This window comes from Scyliorhinus canicula, chromosome 10, assembly GCF_902713615.1.
Source record: "Scyliorhinus canicula chromosome 10, sScyCan1.1, whole genome shotgun sequence".
Classification (NCBI taxonomy): Eukaryota; Metazoa; Chordata; class Chondrichthyes; order Carcharhiniformes; family Scyliorhinidae; genus Scyliorhinus; species Scyliorhinus canicula.
This window is the reverse complement of record NC_052155.1, coordinates 154,876,405-154,893,655: the sequence shown is the minus strand read 5'-3', so window position 1 is coordinate 154,893,655 and position 17,251 is coordinate 154,876,405. Positions and strand designations below refer to the sequence as shown.

At 43.2% G+C, this 17,251-nt stretch overlaps 1 protein-coding gene across 5 annotated transcripts in view; it reads right to left on the bottom strand.

Moving 5' to 3' along the window:
• vps41 (VPS41 subunit of HOPS complex) overlaps nucleotides 1–17,251 on the bottom strand; it is a 224,865-nt gene that overhangs the window by 170,607 nt on the left and 37,007 nt on the right. For all 5 annotated transcript variants that reach the window (XM_038809941.1, XM_038809942.1, XM_038809937.1 and 2 more), the window contains exons 3-4: nucleotides 14,261–14,368; nucleotides 11,897–11,974 (exon numbers count right to left, since the gene is read on the bottom strand). In XM_038809941.1, the coding sequence (XP_038665869.1) occupies nucleotides 11,897–11,974; nucleotides 14,261–14,368 (186 nt within the window). The remainder of the gene's footprint in view (nucleotides 1–11,896; nucleotides 11,975–14,260; nucleotides 14,369–17,251) is intronic.

The following is a 17,251-nucleotide window of genomic DNA, read 5'->3' as shown; positions in this document are numbered from 1 at the left end:
AAATATGGTGTGGCTGCTTTCCAGAAAATGTCGGTGGCTCTTAAAAGAGCCGTTGGATTTTGGAAAAATGGAGTGGGCAGCACGGTAGCAAAGTGGTTAGTACAGTTGCTTCACAGCTCCAGAGTCCCAGGGACGATTCCCAGCTTGGGTCACTGTCTGTGCGAATCTGCACAGTCTCCCAGTGTCTGCGTGGATTTCCTCCGGGTGCTCCGGTTTCCTCCCACAGTCCAAAGATGTGCAGGTTAGGTGGATTGGCTTTGCTAAATTGCCCTTGGTGTCCAGAAAGGTTAGGTGGGGTTGCTGGGTTACAGGGATAGGTTGGAAGGGTGGGCTTAAATGGGTTGCTCTTTCCAAGGGCCAGTGCAGACTTGATGGGCTGAATGGCCTCCTTCTGCACTGTAAATTCCATGAATCTATGATTCATACTTCATCAATGCTCCAAAATAAAGTCAGAAGTGGGGATGTATTGATGATTGCACAGCGTGCAATATAATTTTCAACTCCTTAGTTGGAAGCAGTCTGTGCTTGTATGCAACAAGAACTGGACAACAGCCAGTCTTAGGCTAACAAGTGGCAAGAAACATTCATAATACAGATGTCCCAGGCAATGACCACCACTAACCCCCCCCCACACACACACACTTGGATGTTCAATGGCATTGCCCCATTCCCCACTATCTATATTCATGGGGTTACCATTGACATAGAACTGAATTGGACTATCTATAAAAACAGGTGACTACAAAAGCAGGTCAAAAGCTGGGAATTCTAAGGCAAGTAACTGACCGCCTGACTGCCTAAAGTCTGTCCACCATCTACAAGGCACAAGTCAGGAATGTGATGGAATACCCACCACCTGCCTGGATGAGTGCAGTTCCAAAGCACTCCAGAACAGTGATAGGCAACCTAGGCTAGTGGGTGGGCCACATGAATGGTCCTCTTTCATCTCAGTGGGCCGCAAGATTGAAATCGGGCTTGTTCACTAACCATGACCCCATGAATAAGATAAAAATACATGTAATACAATTTCATAACGAGTATTAGGAAATGATTAATCATTTACATATTAACAGAACAACCATCAACATCAAATAAAACCGTATGACCAGAAGACATGGGAGCAGAATTCAGCCATTTGGCCCACTTGAGTCTGCTCCGCCATTCAATCATGGCTGATATGCTTCTCATCCCCATGGATCCTCAGTTCCACAGATTCACCTCCCTCTGGCTGAAGAAATTCCTCATCTCGGGTTTTAAAAGGATCGTCCCTTCAGTCTGAGGCTGTACCCTCGGGTTCTAGTTTTTCCTACTCGCAGAAACATCTCCTCCACATCGACTCTATCTGGGCCTCTCAGCATCCTGCAAGTTTCAATAAGATCCCCCCATCCTTCTAAACTCCAACAAGCACAGATCCAGACTCCTCAACCGCTCATTTGTGAAAAAAAGCAAATTACTGCGGATGCTGGAATCTGAAACGAAAGGGAAAGTGCTGGAAAATCTCAGCAAGTCTGGCAGCATCTGTAGGGAGAGAGAAGAGCTAACGTTTAGAGTCTGATTACTCTTTGTCAAAGCTGAGTCATCGGACTCGAAACGTTAGCACTTTTCTCTCCCTACAGATGCTGCCAGACTTGCTGAGATTTTCCAGCGTTTTCCCTTTCGCCTCATTTGTGAACCTCCTCTGGACCCTTTACAAAGCCAGCACATCCTTCCTTAGAAAGGAGGCCCAAAACTGCTCATAATACTTCAAAATGGGGTTTGACCAGAGCCTTATACAGACTCAAGTACATCCCTGCTCTTGTATTCCAGCACTCTCGAGATGAATGCGAACATTGCATTTGCTTTCCTAACTGCCCGCCTGAACCTGCATGTTAACTTTAAGAGAATCTTAAACAAGGACTCTCAAGTCTCTTTGTGCTTCTGATTTCATAAGCCTTTTCTCATTTAGAAAAAAGTCTATGGCTCCATTCCGGTATGACCAAAGCGTATAACCTCACACTTTTCCACATTGTATTCTATCTGCCACTCCTTTGCCCACTCTCCGAGCTTGTCCAAGTCCTTCTGCAGCCTCCCTGCTTCCTCAATGCTACCTGTCCCTCTGCATATCTTTGTATCATCTGCAAACTTACCAACAGTGCCCTCAATTCCTTCTACCAGGTTGTTAATGTAAATGGTAAAAATAAAGTAATATTTACACTTTAGACGCAGATGGGGCACACGGCTCCCACATTCATTGTTTGGTGCAATCAGCATGTACCTCACTTCATTCGTCCTTGCTTTATGAGTGTATCACTACAGTCATACCGGTAGGAAAAAAAACGACACAATGGAAATCAGCAGAACGTGGGTCATGCTCAGAACAAGGAGGGGCCACATGCGGCTCACGGATCAGACTGCCCATCACTGCTCAAGAAGCTTGACACCATCTAGACCAGGGGTGGGCAAACTACGGCCCGCGGGCCGCATGCGGCCCGCCAAAGGTATTTCTGCGGCCCACCAAGTCATTAAAAAAAAAAAAAAAATTTTTTTTTTTTTTAAATGTTTTTTTTTTTAAAAATTTTTTAAGGTTAATGGGGGGGGCTGTTGGGTTACTTACTGGTATAGGGTGGATACGTTGACTTGAGTAGGGTGATCATTGCTCGGCACAACGTCGAGGGCCGAAGGGCCTGTTCTGTGCTGTACTGTTCTATGTTCTATATGAGGCGCCCAGAATCATAACCGGGTGAAGTAATTATTTTACTTAATATACTATGCGGCCCTTTGTGAATTGTGAATTTCTGAATGTGGCCCTTGCACGGAAAAGTTTGCCCACCCCTGATCTAGACAAAACAGCTTGATTGATTGGCAGTCCACCCCATTAACTTAAATATTCACTCCCTCCACCACTGACACACAGTGGCAGCAGTGTGCACCATGTACAAGATGCACTGCAGCAGCTCACCAAGACTCCAACAACACCTTCCAGACCTTCCACCACAAAACTCTGTTCCTAACACCACCAATGGTTCAAGGCGGCGGCTCAGCACCATTTGGCCAAGGGCAATTAGGAATGCTGGCCTCGTCAGTGACACCCACATTTTATGGGAGAATTTTTAAAAAAGTAAAATTGTTCAATTCACGATCCCTGTTCTAACCCAGTGCTCACTTTTCGGTCCTATTTCACTGTATTTCATACATACAGCTCCTTACAAATGTGGCTTTCTGTTTTCCCCTCTGCTGCAGCTCTCATTTGTTCTTTATAGCAGTGGCTCATTTGTCCTTTACAGCAGTGGCTTCTTTATCTGTCTTCTCTATGTCTGGTCACACAGCTTTTTTTGTATCTTAATTTCCTTCCTGTTGGCACTGTTGCCAGGTCAAGGGTTGTCAAAAGTCACATGGACCTAGAGTGGGTTATCTCCACAGAGGAAAGTTTCCTCCTTGTGGTGATATCCCACCAATATAGACTAACTTCAATAGTAGCATTCTTTATCATCTGTGTCTTTATTTTACACTGGTTGAGTGGTGACCAATCAAACCACTATGCCTGAAAAAATACACTGAAGAAACTGCAAGTCCACTTTAGCTCACTCATCATCCTCTTCATAACAATTACTATGCACATATTATACGTTGTTACAATTTTAAATTTGCACTTCTCACCCAGGAATAACATTTTGTGGAAGTGTTTTTTTTAAAAGAATGTATCGACTACAGTAAGAAACACATCAGTATAAAAATAGCTGGTGATCTATGTAGAACACAAATATTAGAAAGCATGATCCAGGCATTCCAATAAATTCCCACTCCATCCCTACCGACTGGGCAGAGGGAAAATAAACAGCCATTAAAAATATTATTATTTTACAGAATTTATTCGTCTCTCTTCCACCCATTATACTTTGAACATTCCATTGTCCTTTCTATATATCTGTATTGTCTCAATGATAATCCATTATATTATTCATTATTTGTTGAATAGTTAAGGTCATTTAACACATTAACTCCATTGCTGTGACTGATGCATTTGTGGCTCTTGCACCATCACCCCTTCCCTTTGCCCACACACACACACATTTTCCAACCTTAGTAAAATGCACGTTTATTCATAGCAGTTAATTCTGATAACAGAGGCCTTGTGGTGCAGTGGGTGATATCCCAGCTTCTCAGTCAGGAGCTCCGGGGTGGAGTCCCACCTGAAATCTTGAATGGCAATGAAGCTACATTTATAACAGCCAAACAGGTTGATTATCAGCCTGAAAATCCTCCCAACACCTGCCAATGGCAGGCATTAAAAGTGGGAGAGATTCCTGGTCAGCCATGAGATGGAAAGAAAGTTACAGCCTCGACCACCACTGTCCAGAGCTCCAGACTACAGCATGCATGTAAAAGTGCTCCTGTCGCAACAACACTGCCTCCCTGAGTGAACTGTAACATACATGCATAAAAGTTTGCTAACTGGGCACAGGTCTGTAACATCTCTCTACATTATAACAATGACTACATGTGAGAAATGCTTAATTAGCCTCGAGACATCCTGAGGTCACGAATAGGTACGTAAATGCATTTTCTTTGTTTCTTTCAATGAAACAATGCAGACTGATGGACACTAGGTGGCACTATTGCGCTGTCAAGTGTATCTGCTGTCTACAAAAATTGAGCCCCCCACTCCCTCCATAAGCAACTCACTGTTATGAATTAAAAATATATAGAAAATATCTGAATTCACTTGTTTGCCTCTCACTACTCCCTGCAAAGCTGTAACAAAATGGTGCAGCTTTGGCATATCAAAAGTGCAAACTGGCCTTTTACACCTTCCTGACCTGCCCCTGGCTACACCTCTGGCTAATTGACCATGTCCACTGATACCCCATGTTATGGTCTGCTAAATACCTGTCTGCAGATCCCTACCAGCTCCATTCCCTGTGCCACCCTGTTTGGTTCCACACATTCTCTGGCTCTTGCTATGTTCCTTTCTAACCTGATAAAAAATGTTGTTCAGTCCACAATAAACCTAGGTTCCTGACACACGAGTCAATGCTTGGCAGCATTGGCAGTCACTTTGTGCAGCTTTTGGGGCAACTTTTCTTTCACTGCATTTACAAAACCACGAGGAATAGCAATGTGTAGTGGAGGCCGATGTATAACACACACTATCTTCGAGTGTCACATCTGCTTCCTGCAACATATCTATTGCTTTAAAACAGTAATTTCTCCATCTCACAATGAATCTGTCAATGGGATACAAATATATTATAATAAAATATAATCATAATACCTGCTGCCTCCAGTCGGAGATACGCAAGATATATTACTGGTTTACCGAAAGTTGATTTGCTCAAAGACAAATTATTGTGTTGCAAAACAAACTATTGCAACATTCATTATAAGACAGCCAAACCACTAAACTGAGATTGTAAATGCAGACAAAATACCCATAAGCATGGATTTGTCAGCTTTTCAATTAGGAATATTCCTAACTATTAGAAAAGCTTTTTATAATCACATACTTTTTGGCAAAGCCATTTCCCTCAGCATCCATCACACCAGCTTCCACTTCTCAGATACCCAACAGAGGCCAGAGTAATCAATCAGCTAATGGGTCATTTGTAAAGCTTGCCTTGCTAACAAATGGGTAATTGATTCTCTTGCAAATGTTGCATCCCCATGGAAAATCTGTTTTGGAAGTGACTACTGTAAGACAAAAAAGTACACAGTATCTGAAGGAGAGAGTGACTGCATGAGCAATAACCTCCTTCTCATCGATCCCCCAAAGACAAAGTTAAGGAAATAACTGGTGGGATCTTATAGTACAATAGGTTTATGATGAACCACCAGCTGCATACATTCAAAGATGTACCGCTGTGTATGTTTGAGCTGTTGCTGAGATGGAGATATATAAATGGGATTTAAAAATTTAACATGCAAATTTTAAATGTATTTGGAAGATTACTCAACTAGACGCGAGGAACTAACTTAACAGGAAAGAAATACAAATAATTCTAATTATATAGCATGATTTCAGATCCCCAGGGCATTCCATGGTATTGGATTAATTTGAGGTATAATCACTGCTGTTAGGGTCCTTCCTGTTTATTTCCTTATTTCCCATTTCCTTTATTTTGGCATTATCACTTATGATCCATGGAAGATTAATGGACATGTTTCTTCAAGTGAAGCAGCAGAGAGAATGAGGACTTCAGAAATCACAGGAGAGAACACTCTGCTAGTTTGAACAGGAGCTTCAGACTTATGGGCACCAGAGAGATGGGGTGAGACTCGGTTTGATGGCTTGGCTGATGGCCAATGAATTGGCCCAAAAGGCTGTACTCTGCCCAGTAGCAGGTGGTGATTGGCTCCCATCCGCGTGGAATGATTTTCAGAGTCTCAAGGAGCTCAGTTTAACTCCTGGCAGCACAGGGACAAGATCCTACTCTCTCTCCTCCCGGTTTCTCCAGAAAGGCTACGAGTGCTGCATTCTTGGAGCTGCAGAAAACTGGAATGAATCTACAGCAAAAAACCTCAAACTAAAGCAAAGTTTGAAGAGGATTAAGGTGCTAGAAACCACTATCTAAAACAAAGACTCTTTCCCTTGGGAGTGAAAATATATTATATATATATATCTCTCTGATTCATGAGATTTTAATATTCAACTCCAGACAAGGTTTAATGCCTTGTCCAAGAAACTGCACTTACAACAACGTTGCATCACTTTAGTACCGCAGTCAATTGTCAGTCAAGATTATGTGCCCAGTTCTGTCATGAGGCTTGAACACAACATTTTGACTCAGCGCTGAGTGCTTTCGCTGGAGCCAAGGCTGACACTTGAACCTCTGAAGTACAGGTCAAACGTTAAGAAACCATTCAAAAAATAGCTACAAACAAAATTTGGACGATCAAATTTTAACAGATCAGAGAAAATAATATCATTAATGAACGGCACTCAATTCACTAAAAAGAGAAAATATAACTTATCATGCAACCACTACAATACGAGTTTGTGTTTGATGTATTTTAACTGTTCTTATGCTGATATTTTAATCCATAATCTGGAACTACGGCATAGGTGAACCGGATCCCAGTGTTTCTGCTGTTCTGTCCAGAGTTGGATGAGAATCTGCTGAACTATAGTACATAGATTTAATAGTGCAAATGAGAGGAGCCAATTGCTTCAAGCCCCATTCCCAAAATCGCAATTAAAATATGAAAATGAATTTAATCAACACAATGGAAAGGGGTGAAACTGATTGACACTCAAACAAGTATCTATTCTGCTACAACAAAATGTCTTACAAATGAAGTGCTAAACTGAAATCTGTCCCCTCAGGTGAACATGAAAGACTCATTGGCACTATTCAAAGATTAGTGGAGTTCTCCCAGTGTTCATATTTATCCCTCAACCAAACTGGAATGAATATGATCAGGTCAATTATCTCTGTTGTTTACTGAACCTTGCAGTGAATACATTGGTTGCTACATTTCAATAGCGAATAAAAGCAAATTAAACACCTTTGAGACATCATGAGGTCTTGACGGGTGCAATATAAATACAGGTCCTTTCTTTCTAACAATGTTCAATAGAAAGCGGAAACAATTCTAGGACTGCTAGCCTCATACAGCAATTGCCCTGCAAAATAAACCAGGTTAAATAGGGATCAGTATTCCCTTAGCTTATGGGGGCCAAACCTCCTCCAATGGCCCCCTTGTCAGAAATCTGAATTTGCCTCTTTCTCCTAATTTCTTTGCTGCATTCGTCTCGTCACTGAGACACATGGATCAAAAAGGAGATCTATATATGGAGGTAGAGGGCATGGCTGACATACTTAATGAATGAAAGAAATCTGATGGTGCTAACGTCCAGTTAAAAAGGAGTTAGTTGAGACACTGAATATACTAAAACTGGACAATTGAGAAAGGCCGGCTGCTAAAGTTATTAAGTCGCCAGGGTGGATGAAATGCATCCAAGGGTGCTGAGAAAAAGGAAGGAATGCAAGAAAATGAATGAGGTTATGACCATGACCTTTTCATCCATCTTAGATACAAGGGTGTAAGTCAGATGGCTAGAGAATTTCAGTTGATACACCTTTGATCAGAGTGCAAGAATGAAACTAGCAACTGTAGGCCAGTTAATTTAGCCATTGTGGTGAAAAAAATGTTTAGAAGTGACAATCCAGGGTAAAATTTACAAGTACTTAGACAAGTGTGGATAGATTCAAGAAAACCAGCATGAATTTATTATGAGGTATCAGAGAAGGTTGATATGGATAATGCGGTTGCTCTGGTGGTCATGAGCTTTCAATAAGAAGTCTTACAACACCAGGTTAAAGTCCAACAGGTTTGTTTCAAACACGAGCTCGTTGGACTTTAACCTGGTGTTGTAAGACTTCTTACTGTGCTCACCCCAGTCCAACGCCGGCATCTCCACATCATGAGCTTTCAAGGCATTTGATAAAGTGACAAATAATTGGCTTGTCAATAAAGTTGAAACCCATGGAATAAAAGGGACAGTGGCATAATGAATACAAAGTTGGCTAAGTGACAGGAGTTGGAGTAATGGTGAGCAGTTATTTTCAGAATGAAAGAAGGAATATAGTTGGATTCTCCAAGGGTGGGTATCAAAATCCTGCTTTGCGTGGCATATATCAATGACTTCGTCTTGGGTAGACAATTCCAAAATGTGGAGAGAGAATCCCTAACAATGCACAAGACCACCATTCGGCCGACACCAGATCTACACCAACTTTATGAAAGAGCATCCCATCTAGGCCCACTCCCCCACCATATCCCTGTCACCCTATAACCCCACCTAAAATGAGTCAAATCTTACAAGTATTGTGAACTGAGAGAAGGATAGTGATAGACTTCAAGAGGACATAGATAAGTTATTGCAATGTGTAAACTCATGGCAGAGAACATTTAATGCAGGGAAGTGTTGAGTTAAGCATTTTGGTAGGAAAAACGAGGTCAGGCAACAGAAAATAAAAAAGGGACAATTCTAAAATTCTTCCCACTTCCCCTTTACCTCCTCAATGTTTCCCTGTCTCCAGCAACCAACCATATATATATATATGCCCCACCGATCTCTTTCTCAGCCTCGTCTGATCCAGAGCCTCCAACTGCCTCTCCTGCAAGAAGACCTACCTCGGTGCTCAAACTCTTCAAATGGGTAAACACACGGAACCTTTTAACCAGACGATTTAAGCCCCTATGATTCCACGTAACCAGCTTAACTGTAGGCCTCTGGACCCCCTCCCCTACTAAAAGCAGTCACATGCCTCCTGCGAGGAACTCCAATTGAGCCCCAACATACCTCAAATCCAAGATGCTGCCGTCCATCCTCACACAGATCCATAAGCAAAGAAGCTTTAATCGCCAGCATTCTACAAGCACCGCTCCTCCTCCGCACACCCACTCCCACCTTCCTATCCAACCATACCCCCCAACAATAGCCAACCAGCCTCCCAGCTCAGAGAGGCACCCTCTCCCACCCCCAACAAAGAAAACCCAGCTGACCTCAGCTCATTACCTTACCCCACAAACAAAACAGATAGCAACTCCCTCCCCAGGCAACCAGATGCAGACCGTAAATCCAACCAGGAGAAACCAAACACTCCCTTACTCCAATCACGCAACTAAAATAGTACATACTGGGAAAAATGAGCCCCACCCCACATCAACAAATCAAACTACACCATTCTACCATTTGCAAGAAGAAACGGAAGAGAAAAGAGCAAAACACAGAAAGAACCACACAAAATTCAAAAACTCCAAAACATCCCATAACCACAATCAGAACGCTCTCAGTCTACTCTTCCTCAAAGTCATTTACCTCCTCCAGAGCATTGAAATAATGGCCTTTATCTTGTCCAGTATCCTTGTCCAGATATCTATGAAGTTGGACTATGACCGCGCGCGGCAGATACCCGGATTATGGCTTCTGTTGTAGTGACCGGTGGGCCCGGTCCATCACGGTAGGGTTCACAAAGGCCCCCTCCCCAATCAATTTCCCGAGCATCTTTGCCACATATACCTTCAATGCCTTCCAGTAGCCTGACAATCCTCAGGTCCTGGCACCTGGACTGGTTCTCCTTGACCGTCCAAATAATGCTACCTCAGCCTCCAAAGAGGCAATACAGTCACTGTGATGTGAGACCGCCTCATCCACCTTCCAGATCGTCATGCCCTCCGCCTCCAACCGCTGCTCCACCCTCTCCAAAGTTACTAGAAGGGGTGCCACCTCAATTGCATTGAAAAGATCCTCTAACGTTGACTGCCTCGGTTTCTGGATTTCCCTCATAAGGAATTCCACCAATTTCTCCATTGGGAGCACGCTGACAACCTGGAGGGCCCCGCCGAATTTTCTTCCACTTCGCCACGAGGCACTGCTGAATCTGGTGCGGTACTTCTCAATTTCTGCCTCATGGTTATTCGGAGTTGCAGAGGTGGGAAATGATGCTTCCCAAAGACACGCACTGGCATCATCGCAGTTCACAACATACATGAACAATTTTAAACTCTGGAATCAAGGACGCAAATTCTAAATTTGTGGGACACCAAATTGTGAGGTATAGTTATCATTAAGGAGGAGGCGTGCAACATATTATAGGAGGACATTAATAAAACTTCAACAGGATGGACAAATAACTGGCAAACGAAGCTTGTCACAGACAAATTTGTGGTAGCATATTTTAGGTGGAAGAATAGGGAGGTCACTTATTATTTGAATGACGGAAATCTAGGGAGAGGGATAGAGGAACAAAGGGATCTCAAAAGTACATCAACAACTACAAGTTGCACCACAGGTTATCAAAGTTATAAGAAGAAGCAAACCAAGCTCTGGACTTAATTTCTAGGGGAAGAGAATTGAAACAACCTGGGTTGGACCACAATTAGATGACTGTGCAGTTTGAAATGCAGCATTGTAAAAAAAGATATTGAGGCATTGGAGAGGGTGCAGAGATTTACAAGGGCGGTAACAGAAATGCATGGGTATACATATCAGGAAAGGATATGCAGGCTGGACTTCTCTCCTTGAAAAAAGGCTGGGGAGAGACCTATTAGAGACCTTTAAAATTATGTACGGTTTTGATAAAGTGGATAGAGAGAGAAGGTTTCCCTTGTAGGAAGAGCATAACTAGAGGCCATCAATATAGATAGTCAATAGGGAATTCAAAATAGACTTCATTCCCCAAAGGCTGGTGAGATTGAAAACTCGCACAGAGTGATTAAAGCAAATGGTATCGATGCATTTAAAGGGAAGCTAGACTAAGATATGAGGTAGAAGGGAACAGAGGATTGCAATGATAGATTTGGGTAGGAAGGAAGGATGCTTGAATGGAGTGCAAATGACAGCATTGACTGGTTGGGCCAAATGGCCCGTTTCTGTGTCATATAGCCTATATAAAAACAACTCAAAGTGCTTTCCATGGGTTTAATCAGACAAAAGTCCCACCAGTTTGATCACATTTATGAAGTATATTGAGAGAGAGGTGGAAGTGAGTACACAAGATATTTATGTTTAAGTTAACAATATAGCTTTAATGGCAGTGAAATAATGAAGCACCAATAGCATGTCAGTGGGATAAAGGCATTGCTTCAAACCTGCCCTTCACACACTGTCTCAGTTGAGCTGTTAAAGGGTCAGATGGGGAGCAAAGAAGGGTGGAAAAAATAATTGAAAAGGGCAGTCGACCTGGACCTCTCTCAAGAAGCGTCTTGTGGTTAGCTCTGGAGAAGTACAAGGCGAGACCTCAGAGCAGCTTGATTATTCATTCTTTCAACAGGGGAGAGGGGGAACATATAGATACTCAGGTGGTCCCAGAAGCACAAAAAGATGGCTTGGAGAAAACAATTCAAAGTGAGTGGGGAAATGAAAAGATATCACACTCGCAATTTTTTTGTTACAGTATCAGATTATACTTACAATGTCAAAGCGTTGCGTCACATTCCCCTGAACATCCAGCAAATAGACTTTGCCTTGATGTGTCCCCAGTGCCAAAAACTGAAACAAAACAGCAGTAAAGTAAAATTTATTTATGCTATATGCAATCCTGATTCACTTCTATCGACAGAAACCGTTTACCTTTCTTCACATAAAATGCTGAGAGGCACCTTTGCTGTTATTCCAAAACAATTCAGATGACATTCTGGAACGGTGTGTAAATCTGGCCATGTGATGCCAAGTATATGGTCGCAGGAATGGAGACGTCAATACATTCAACAAGGAGCTATCCAATATCCTCGTTATATTCCAACACTGCCAATGATGGCTGCCCCAACTTTGGCACTGACGATTTAATACAAGTCAGATAACGTCACTGCTGTATTCCCAAGGCTATATCCGATCACCCATCTTCGAGGCAGCCGTGCAAGTTTAAGGCCTGTTTTTCGGCTCTTGGTGGCAAGTTTATGTCACAGTGGAGAAGCAGCAGATTTAAATACTGGCACCTCCAGGGCACTGCAGAACCACATATCCCTGAACAAACTCCATTAAATTAAAGGGGTCCCTAAAAAGCCCAGTCTTCACTCATCTGCAGCAACAGATGGATGGATTATGCAGCACAGATCCTCACAAATCCGACAATTGTGTTCAAATCGGCCTTGATCAAAAGACTTAAAAGACTAAGTTTATTTAAATTAATCTATTCTCGTCATTATATATAAAATTATCTACCACACAAGCTTGAAAACATATGAATATGGTCACATTACGTATTCATTGCCCTGTAATTCCACAATACACTTAAAATCACATTATTGGAATAAAACAATTTACTCATTTTAGTAAAATTCCAAATCCTTCAGGATATTTGTGCCGAGCTAAATAAATTCACAAGCTGCAGTAAAATTGCAGCAATTTTTTTAATATCCTTTTGCCCTTTTCAGAGTACAATTTTGCTGCCTTACATGCATGGTGACTAAAAGTGTGCTCCCCAGCATGAACCTATAATTGTTTTTATGCACAATGTTCTACAAACTTTGCTTCACTGTATCATAATTAGTATCAAATTAGTATCCAAGGACTGTAATATTAACCTCCCTCCCAAAAAAAAGGGAACATTTTCTCGAAGTCAGTGACATCTTTACGCAAAGTGAGGCAATATGATTGTGCAAGTACTTGTTAGCTGTCAAAATGAGTCAAAGGAAGCCTTATCTACTGACAACAAATTGTTTGCAGCTTGTGCATACTCACTGATGAACTGTGGCAGCTAATTAAAAGTGTGGCTTTTAAACACGAGCAAGATGCACAGGCACAGCAAGGATTGAGGAAATATTTGCAATATCATTGAACAAGGATCAAGTTATAGCAGTGTAAAATAAATGTAAAAAGATTCAAGAGCTAAAAGTGCAAAGTTCTGGGAGCGATTGCTAAAAAGAAAATCAACATACATAACCAACCATTTAGGAGTTTTGCAAACACAAAAGAATATTTTAAAATAATATTTGAAACATTCTCAACTTTTTTTTCTGAAAGAAACGGAATAGTAAACAGAGAATCGATATATTTGAGTTCAATGCATTAACCAAATTCTGGGGCAACTCAAATTACAATCTCTCTGTGACTCTGAGCATGCTTGATTGGAGGCTCTAATGAAATGCTCATATTTACAGGCACTACCAAGCATGTCAGTCAACCAGCACCATCTAAAAAATAACCTTCCATTAACTTGAGGTTTAAAAAGGATTTATCAAGATGGAATTGCTAAACTGAAAATTAAATTCAGGCACTTATAACATGAACCTGCATTAAAGAGTAAAAAAGGAAGAAGAGACTCATTACAAATTCAGCCCGGCAATGTCTTTCGCCCCTGCAAGGTTGCTTTTTTTTTTCCAAGAAGAAGAAAGTCCCCCGGGTAAAGAAAATCAATACTGGTTAATAAAACATCAGGTGCGCAGACATAACTAGGTATGACTATTCCACTGCACAAGCCTGCTTGACTGCACCAGGTGCCATGACGATTAGTCATCTAGTACAGACTGATGCTTGTGAAAATGTGATGCTTTAGAAAAGGAAAGTGGCTACAAGAAAAGTGGGAAGCAAATTCTGAATAGATATGGAACATTGAATTATGTGGAACCCGTATGTTTTATCAAAAACATAAATCGTCACTGCTTGATATGAATCACAATGAGATAGATAGGCCACGCACATGATTTTAAATTATTCACCTTTGCTTTTAACAGCTCTATAATTTGTGTAGCTTGTTCCAGTGTCCTTAAGATTGTAACAGGTAAACTAAGTTTTTTTGAAAATGATACATTAAAATTGCTGGAACAAACAGGCTACCTTATCATGCACAGTCATACAACTTGCTGCATCTTTCTGCAGGATATCTGTCATTCCATTAGCCAATCTTTCATATTTAAGCTTCGGTTCCTCTTCACTTTCTTCCTCCTGTATTTTGAAAGAATAAAAAAAAAAATCAACAGCTAAATAAACTGATAATTTCCAGGTTTTTACTCTATTAAAACCACAAAAGACAATTACTTAGGAACTCCCGTTATCCCAGGACAACCATGAATTATTGATTGTCTGCCAGAATTCCACCTAGGGGAAATTAAAGTGGCAAGCCAACTATTTATAATTTCTTGAGTCCACCAAATAAACTCATGTCGTGTTAAGGCATGTACAGCAAATGTTTTATTACCATATGGCCACTATAGCAAGTCATCGCTTTAACACAACACGATCACATTAACGAATAATTTTTTAAAATCTAAACAAATTTCACTCACTGAAAACAACTAATCCACGTCCTGGCATTGCTCTTTTGTATAATGTGTTTCTAGATTGGAGTGACAGTTGACTGTGTTAGGGAAATTATTTTTCTTTCCTCCAAACAACTGACAATGCCAAGCTCTATAATATTAGAAATACCGGAAAGCTGCCTTATTCCCACTGCCACCCTCTCTCTTTTCACAACTTAAACAACTCACCTCAATCCTGAGTGAAGAGTGATCCTCTATTGCAACATCATTACTTTTAATTGCCTTTACAGCTCGGACTGAAAAGTCTGGGTTTTAAAATGAAAATTAGTCCAAAGCAGTGGGTCAGCGGGCATCCCTGCCTTGTGCTGCTGTGCAGCTGGAGGTATTCAGAACTGGTGGCATTGGTCCGTACGCTCGCCTTGGCGGCGTTGTATAAGGGTCCTGTCCCTCGTCCAAACCGCTCTCGTACTGAGGTATTTCCACTCTACTCCGTTGAAGGACATTTTTGTGTCCAGGGAGACAAACACCTCTGGTGTTCTCTTTCCAGGTGGGGTCATTATTATGTCCAGCAGGTGCCTGCTGTTCGCAGTTAGCGGTCTACCCTTAAAGCCCGTCTGGTCTTCTGTGACCAGTATGTGTTCTCCAGCCACTTGGCCAGAGCTTTTGCGAGTATTTTCGCATCCATATTGAGCAGCAAAATGGGTCTGTATGATCCCCACTTCGTTTGAGTCTTTATCCTTTTTGGGTACCAATGATATGGTGGCCTGTTTTTGGGTTGGAGGCAGGGTGCCCCTCGCTAGTAAGTCCACAAACATTTCCTGCAGGTGCAGTGTGAGTACTGTTGCGAATAATTTGTAGAATTCCACCAAGAACTCATCGGGTCCCGGCACCTTCTCCGCCTCCATGATGCTCTCCATTTTTTTTTTTTTTAAATAATTTTTATTGAATTTTTCAAAATACAAACATTTTAACCCCCCCTACATTTACATTTAAATTATAGCAAAACAAAGTCAAACCCCCCTACTTAACAAGAAAAAGAAAAAGAATCCCCCCCCCCCTACCCGCGCGTCCCCCCCCCCCCCCCCCCCCCCCCCCCCCCGCCGGCGAACCGACAGTCAGACCAACTTATCATTTCTAGCAGCGTCCTCGGGCAGGCCTTGCCCGTGCCACCGCCGCTACCGTACTTCCTTCGTCGTTGTCCCCCCTCCCCCCCCCCCCCCATCCCCCCCTCCCGCCCTCCCCTCCCCTCCCGGGTTGCTGCTGTCATGGCCTCAGTTTCTATCTCTGATCCAAGAGGTCTAGGAAGGGTTGCCATCGCCTGGAAAACCCCTGCACCGACCCTCTCAGGGCGAATTTGATCCTTTCCAATTGGATGAAGTTTGCCATGTCGTTTAACCAGGTGTTAACACTCGGAGGCCTTTCGTCCCTCCACTGAATCAGGATCCTCCTCCGAGCCACCAAGGACGCAAAGGCTAATATTCCAGCCTCCCTCGCCTCCTGTACCCCCGGTTCCACCCCAACCCCGAAGATCGCAAGTCCCCATCCTGGCTTGACCCTGGACCCCACCACTCTCGACACCGTCCCTGCCACCCCCTTCCAGAACTCCTCCAGTGCCGGACATGCCCAAAACATATGTGCATGATTCGCAGGGCTTCCCGAACATCTAATACACCTGTCTTCACCCCCGAAAAACCGACTCATCCTTGTCCCCGTCATGTGGGCTCTATGCAGTACCTTAAATTGAATGAGACTTAGTCTCGCACATGACGACGACGAGTTAACCCTCTCCAGGGCGTCTGCCCATGTCCCGTCCTCTATCTGTTCCCCCAGCTCTAACTCCCACTTATCTTTCAGCTCCTCTACTGGTACCTCCTCCACCTCCTGCATAATCTTATAGATGTCCGAGATCTTCCCCTCCCCGACCCAGACCCCTGATAGCACCCTATCACTCACCCCCCTGTCGGGGAGCGCGGGGAACCCCGCTACCTGTCGTCTGGCAAATGCCTTCACTTGGAGGTACCTGAACGTGTTCCCCGGGGGGAGCCCAAATTTCTCCTCCAGCTCTCCCAGGCTCGCAAACCTCCCCTCTATAAACAAGTCCCTCAGTTGTCTAATACCCGCCCTCTGCCAGCTCTGGAATCCCCCTCCTGTGTTTCCCGGCGCAAATCTGTGGTTCCCTCTTAGTGGTGCCCCTATCAGACCTCCCACTTCCCCCCTGTGTCGCCTCCACTGCCCCCAGATCTTGAGGGTGGCCGCCACCACCGGGCTCGTGGTATACCTCGTGGGAGGGAGCGGCCATGGTGCCGTTACCAGTGCCCCTAAGCTTATGTTGCCACAGGACGCCCTCTCCATGCGCTTCCAGGCTGCCCCCTCCCCTTCCATCATCCACTTTCGTACCATCGATGTATTTGCCGCCCAGTAATATCCTGAAAGGTTGGGTAACGCCAGCCCTCCACTATCCCTACTCCGCTCCAAAAAGACCCTTCTAACTCTCGGGGTGCCATGTGCCCACACATACCCCATGATACTACTCGTTACCTTCTTGAAAAAGGCCCTGGGGAGGAAGATG